This window comes from Nanorana parkeri, unplaced genomic scaffold, assembly GCF_000935625.1.
Source record: "Nanorana parkeri isolate BGI_ZX_2015 unplaced genomic scaffold, ASM93562v1 scaffold1406, whole genome shotgun sequence".
Lineage (NCBI taxonomy): Eukaryota > Metazoa > Chordata > Amphibia > Anura > Dicroglossidae > Nanorana > Nanorana parkeri.
The window spans coordinates 425,265-431,954 of record NW_017307674.1 but is presented as its reverse complement, the minus strand read 5'-3'; the positions used below and the strand labels follow the sequence as shown (position 1 = coordinate 431,954).

The window sequence follows — 6,690 nt, the reverse complement described above, 5'->3', positions numbered from 1 at the left end:
CTGTACCCGCCCCCTCCCCCGTCCGTTCCGCCAGTCAGCGCTGGCAGATCGGAGAGGGGAATCCAGCCGTGACAGGATCGAGAGGTGAGCGAACGCCGGTATGTGTTCGCTCACTTCCGGATCTACTGAGCCGACCTGTGACAGTCTCATTGTCAAAGGTCGGCTAGAACTATGAGGTGAGTGAAAAGCACTCGCCTCATAGTTCTCCTTTTTAAAAGCTTTTACAGCTCATCAGTTTAGTGTTATCAGTGATTGATGGCCCTAGACTTATTGCTCTCACTGCGACGCTTGCGGCGATATGTAACATGTGCGGCGTAATGGGCGCAATCGTCGTTTTCGCAGGCATGCGCCCCTGACGCATGTTTGCACGCCTGTATGGGTGGGAACTTTAAGGATCGCTTGTATGTTAACGGGCATCGCTGCCTGTTTTTAAAATGACGGCGTTTCCCGCTCGCGTCCGAGTGGGCGGGGCTAACAGGCCGTGTATACACGCCCTGTTACATCCAGGAAGCTCCCGGCCGGCCGGGAAGCAGTTAAAAGCAGATCTCCCTTCAGTCACAAATTCATAAAATAAGGGTTTATTTCTAATTTTGGGAATCGTGCAATTCAGACCTCATTGCCCCTGGGCCAACTGTACATCCATGACTGCAGGTTTGTAGTAGTGATGGCCGCAAGCTTGGTGAGAGCCCAGTTCACCTGGGTTTACCCAAAACTGGCACACCCTCCTCCTGGTCCAATCAGTTGCTGCTAGGGCATTCCCCTCCCCACAGCTATATGCCACAAAGGGGTGGGAAATGCCCCTACCGCAACTGATTGGATGGGTAAGGGGTGCGTCAGTCACAGTTTTCAACTCCAACCAAACCCCACACATTACTAGTTTATAGCACAGGTACAGTCTAAGTCCTCGTTCACACTGAATAGAGTCAATGGTGTTTTGCATTGCCGGCGATATTGCACGACCTTGTCGTGCGATATCGCGCTAAAGAAGGGTCACTTTTGCACAGCAATATGGAAGGAAAGAATGATGTCACATCAAGATCGCTGTTGATTGGTTACAGCCCAATGTAGCAGCGACGAAGTCCCTCCCAGAACATGCGCCGAACATGCGCCGTGTAGCGCGATAAAATGTGCACTGTCACTCAATATCGCGCAATGTAGCTCAAAGCTGCTCAGCATGAAATCCGCGTGATATCCAGGTCGCTCAGTGTGAATGGGGTCTAATATGGAGCCATTGATTTCAAAGTTCATATACCTGTTTCAGCCTTATTGGCTATCATCAGTGCAATGTATGGAAGCCATGGCTATTATAGATTGGTCCTACAGCATATGTAGGTTTGGGTAAATTCCTTCAATAAACCTCCATTATGTGGCTGTCGTAATGATTTTCCAGGATTCATACCTTGCGATTCATTGATCTACATGTATGCAGGGGGTTTTATTTAATGGAGAACTATCTGGAGAGTAAAATATACTCTTCCCAATAGTTATAGCCAATGTGTGACACTACAGGTGTCACAGGCCGCCTCTATAGCTCGAGAAATCACAAATCATTGATGGCTCAGCTCGCGGCTTCTCCATGCAGAGAGTAGTGACTATCATCCATCGCTCCCCAAAGGGGTTCTCCTTTCCCTCTCTCTGCTGTTTAAGTGCTCATTGGAGGAACAGACAGGGAAGGGGACGGCAGCTGGCTCTGGCTCTGGCTCTAGAGAGGCAGAGCCAGCTGTCAATAAGGCAGCAGGGGGAATCCCGACAATATTGTCAGGATCTTTCCAGGCTGCAGCGTGGCTCTGCGCTCTCAACATATAGCAGGCCTTAGTAAATGTCCTCCTTTGTACATTGCATAGATTAGTAAATGTACTCCTGTGACCCCATAGAGAACTATAGCCAGAAAAAAAGTTTGGCTATAGTTCTATATTAATGCAGAACTCCAGGAATGTTTTTTTAAGGATACTTGTATTGTTCCAGCTGTGATCAATGTAAGCATCTATATCTGATATGTGGAGGGCAGATTGGGATGCTGTAAATCATTGTTGTAGTGATACATGCTGTGATAGCCATGATATACTAGGTGCTACTCTAGCGGCTTCCCCTCCGCACACAACACAGGGAGTTGGCACCACCTCCTTTCAGAAAGCACCTTGTATTTCTTTTCAGTGAATACAAGACATTATCTGATTCGATGAGGTGGAGATTGTGACGCCATCAGCTTCTCCTCTCCACTTTGTCCAATCAGAGAACATCTAGGCTTCACTGAAAAAAATACAGGGCGTTCTGTGAATGGTGGTGGTGCAGAGCAATTGGATCCCTGTACTTCGAGTGCAGAGGGGAAGCCAGTGGAGCCACAGCTGGGAGATCATGGCTATCTCTGCATGTGACCCTGACTTATACGATGATTTACAAAAAACCCCAGTGGCCTTCCGAAGACCAGATATGGAAAGTTGCATTGAGCCGCACTGGACCAATGGAAGTATCCATAAAAGATCTTTCCTGGAGTTCTCTTTTCATGGTCCAAATGCAAAATGATATATTTATTCCCACGTTGAATTTCCATTAGTTCTAGTCCACGCCTATAAATCTTGGCGTTTGAAAACTTGCATTTCCTGCACTCGCTGTGCCTTCTGAAACTCCTCTGCAGTTCAGATAGCAGGCTCTGTGAAATAGGTGACACAGCAGTTCATAGTGAATATGTGTCACTGCACTCAAGGAAGTGTTCATTTACTTCCTTGAATGCAGTGACACATATTCAAGTTTTCAAACTTATGATTTAAACAGCTCCATGAGACAACAGAGCAAGGTCGGTGACTTGGTTTTTCTCTATTGTGGTTAAAGGAGAAGTATGAGGCGAGTGATTTTGACTCATCCTCATAGTTCTAGCCGACCTGTGACAATGAGACTGTCACAGGTCGGCTCAGTAGATCGGGAAGTGAGCGAACACATACCGGCGCTCGCTCACTTCTCGATCCTGTCACTGCAGAGAGCTGTGGCAGGGGAGGGACTGGATTCCCCCCTCCCCTGTCCGATCCTCCAGCGCTGACTGGCAGAACGGACGGGGGAGGGGGCGGGTACAGCTGGCTCTGCCTCTAGATAGGCAGAGCCAGCTGTCACTCACGCAGCTGGGCGGATCCAGACATAATTGTCGGGATCTGTTACGGCTGCGGCGTCTCTGTATACCGCGAGCTGTAGCTCCCTATATACTGATCTTAGGGTAACGGGAGGACGCTAGTTTGTGTCCTCCTGTTACCCTTAGGAGAACTATGGGGAAAACACTTACCCCATAGTTCTCCTGTAGGCAATACAGCCTGGTCATCTCCTTACCCAGTGCCTGACAACTGACACTGATGGGATTTCGGCAAACTAATTAAAGTCAATGGACCTGAAGCCAGAAGACTTGTATGGCAGCAAGACAAAACTGGCATTTAATAGGAGAGCTCCACAATGACAGCTTCCCTATTTTTCTCAAAGTTTCCTTTAATTGTATATGGCAAGCTATGAGACCTCCCTTACAGGTTTAACCTGCATTGCAATAATAAATGCATAGTTCAGTTGCTGTGAGCAAACTTTCTGTGTTGAGGAAACACTCATATTTGACCTTTTATGTAGAGCTGCAGCTAACGATTATTTTCAAAATCGATTAGTTAGCCGATTATTAAGTTCGATTAATCGGATAAAAAATAAAATACATTTTAAAAAATGGCTCCAGTGATGGGACTACCAGTTTGTATTAAGATTTCAGTCCATCACAGGAGCAAGCTTGCAGCGGTGGAAGTAAAAAAGAAAAAAAAAGTGTGGTGTGCAATATAGTGAAATGAAAAGTGTAAAATTATACAGCAATGAATGCAGAATGGCACCAGCTACTACAAAACCCGGCAATAGTACATTATACAGCACAATTTAGATTACCACCAGCTAAAGAGGAATACAACAAATCCCAGCAATAGTACATTATAGCTGGCGGTATTCTGCATTGCGCTGTATAATATACTATTGCTGATTGGAGCCGTGAACAGGGCCAACCAATCGGAAGTCGATTAATCGATGATTGAAAAAGTTGACAACTTTTTCAATCATCGATTATAATCGATTATGTCGATTAGTTGTTGCAGCCCTACTTTTATGATTTTGTTCCACAACAGACACATAAGGGCAAAAGAATGACCTTAAAACTAATATTTATTAAGGTGTATATGCTTCAAATATATTCTTTTTGTGTGATGCTTATTCTCCTGTAAAACATGTTACTTGAAATACACAGCGAATCTGAACTCAACAATATTGTTTATCATTTTAAAACCAGCATTACAAATAGGACCTCAGACTCTGTTTTCCATGCTTAAAGCCATCTTTTGTGGTCACGGAGGCCTATAAGGTTGTATATGCACATTGCATCCACAACAGTAAGGACAGACCTTGTCTAAAAAAAAGCTATTGGGCAAATGTCGTACCACCTCAACTAAACTAAGGCTCCATTCACACTGGGGCGGCTGTGCAGTTGTTTCACATATAGCGTTTGCATCCCGCGCGGTCTTCCGCATAGAAAACCACGCCGGAAAAGCTATATGTGGATGGAGCCTAAAAGGAAAGCTGGACTGAAAAATATGTACCCTGTTGCTACTCCGCCTCTTTCTGAGAATGCCAATTACCTGTATGTCATGCTTGATTCTGCAAGTATGCAGCCTTTGAAGTCAGAACTCCTGGTCTTTGTAGTTTGATCAGTGTGTCAGCCAGGTAACAAGCATTTTCAAATGAGCAATGTCAGCCCATATATATCACTTAGCAGATGTTTCCCTAAAGTGTATTTGCACGTTTGCAGCCTAATAGGGATAACATCTACTTTATATTTGTTACATGTTCCTAGTCACATAGCACAACTTAAAAACAAATTTAAATTGCAGCTTACCTCTCTCAAGTGGGGTATACACGTGTCTATTTTTTTCGTTGAGCCTGCGGGCTGGTTGATGGATTCTTCCATAAAGGCTTACTTGATTGTTGATGAGTTGAGTGTTGATGGCCGAATCCTACGCTGTTTGCATGAACCGTTGGCCACTGTCAGAATACCCGAACAGTGCTATCAGCTGATTTGGCTGTTGGCTACGTTCGGCCTAGAATTTTCTAACCTGCTCCATTGATCAGCTGATTGAGGGATGCTGGGCGGTTGATGAGGAACAGGTCGAAATACATACCGTATGTACCCTACTTTAGGCGTTCTATACTGGAAATCCTACTTAGTCCTCACTGTCTGAGAGGGCTGGGGGAGTTTTGTTTGCCATTATTAACACTGTCTGTACTGTGCTGGCAGATTTTATTCTCCCTTGTAAACTAGATGAGCAGGACTCTGTCCTAACAAAGGGTTAAGGACATGGGGACATTATATGTTAAAACTGTTCCTCAGTCTGTCCCCTTATCTGCTCACTGGAATCTATCCCAACCACTAGAAGCTGCCTATATTGTGCTATATATAATCCTGCTCCACGCAAACAGCTATTTAAACAACAGTTTAGGTATGCTGTGTGAATGGGAACACATAACAAACATGTAGTGGGGGTTTCTCGAATTTGACTGCAAAAATGGAAATGCATTTTAAATTTCAGATTCTAGGCCGTCCACTGTGCCAGCCAGGGTATGTGAACATAGATTTTACCATTCATTTGGAGTGTTTGGCCATCTTACTAGGAACCTGCTAGTACTATATTACTGTACAGTCTGATCTTCTGTCATTTTCAGCTACAAACGTGCACTTTTAGTATCCTCATTCTTTCATTTTGTAGTTCATTTTCCTGTCCCAAGGAATTATTTTTTTGGTGTAACTTTATTTAATTTATTTTTACATATTTGTTTTTTTTAGGTGACATTGGTTATGGTTTACACTTAGAAGAACTTAGAAGTAGAAAATGGACGAAAGGGGTCGCAGCTTGCTGCTTCAAAACCGAGCTGCCCTGGTGAAAGACATCCGGACTGCCTACATCATGGATCACATGATTAGTGACAAAGTTATAACGCCACAGGAGGAAGAGAAAGTGAAAAGTCAGGTAAGTTCCTTGGAATTTCATGATGCTTGATGTGTGGGAAAAACTTACTAACAAACTAGAATGGAAGCACAGTGATGAGGTTTTTTTTTTTATTTCTTGAAATTGCATTGGGATTATGTTGTGTTTTCAGTTTGGATGCTAATAGTATTTAGCTTGGATCTTGTGGGATGAGTAAATGTGATTTAGGCCCCGTTCACACCAGGGCGGTTCGGCCGTGCGGATCCGCCAACATGAATGATCCCATACATTGCTATGGGCACCGTTCATGCAACCGCACGGCTCCACGTGATCCGAAATGCCTCCTGCTCGAACTGCTCCCTGAGCTTTTTTCAGCGCTACTCAGCGCGGTTTGCATACTGCTTTCAATGGAACCGCAGTGTTCCGCCTTGAAAATGCCCAAAACCGCCTTTTTAAAATTTGCACGGAAACCGCGCTGCTCCGCAACCGCCCTGGTGTGAGCAGGGCCTTAACCCCTTCGTGACTGACGACGTACAGTGTACGTCGCCAGCATCGTGGCTGTTTAACCCCTTCGTGACTGACGGCGTACAGTGTACGTCGCCATCATCGGGGCTGTTTAAACAGACTCCCGGCGACTTTTGCCGCCGGGAGTCTGTTTAAACTTGTAGAGCCGACTCGGCTTTACAACAGAAGCGATCCTGGCGAA

General features: G+C 45.1%; 1 protein-coding gene across 4 annotated transcripts in view; it reads left to right on the top strand.

Annotated features, from left to right (window-relative positions):
* The first annotated feature begins 5,888 nt into the window (after positions 1-5,888).
* Positions 5,889-6,690, top strand: part of APAF1 (apoptotic peptidase activating factor 1) — a 73,394-nt gene continuing 72,592 nt past the window's right edge. For all 4 annotated transcript variants that reach the window (XM_018569829.1, XM_018569827.1, XM_018569828.1 and 1 more), the window contains exon 1: positions 5,889-6,026. In XM_018569829.1, coding sequence (XP_018425331.1) covers positions 5,889-6,026 — 138 coding nt within the window. The remainder of the gene's footprint in view (positions 6,027-6,690) is intronic.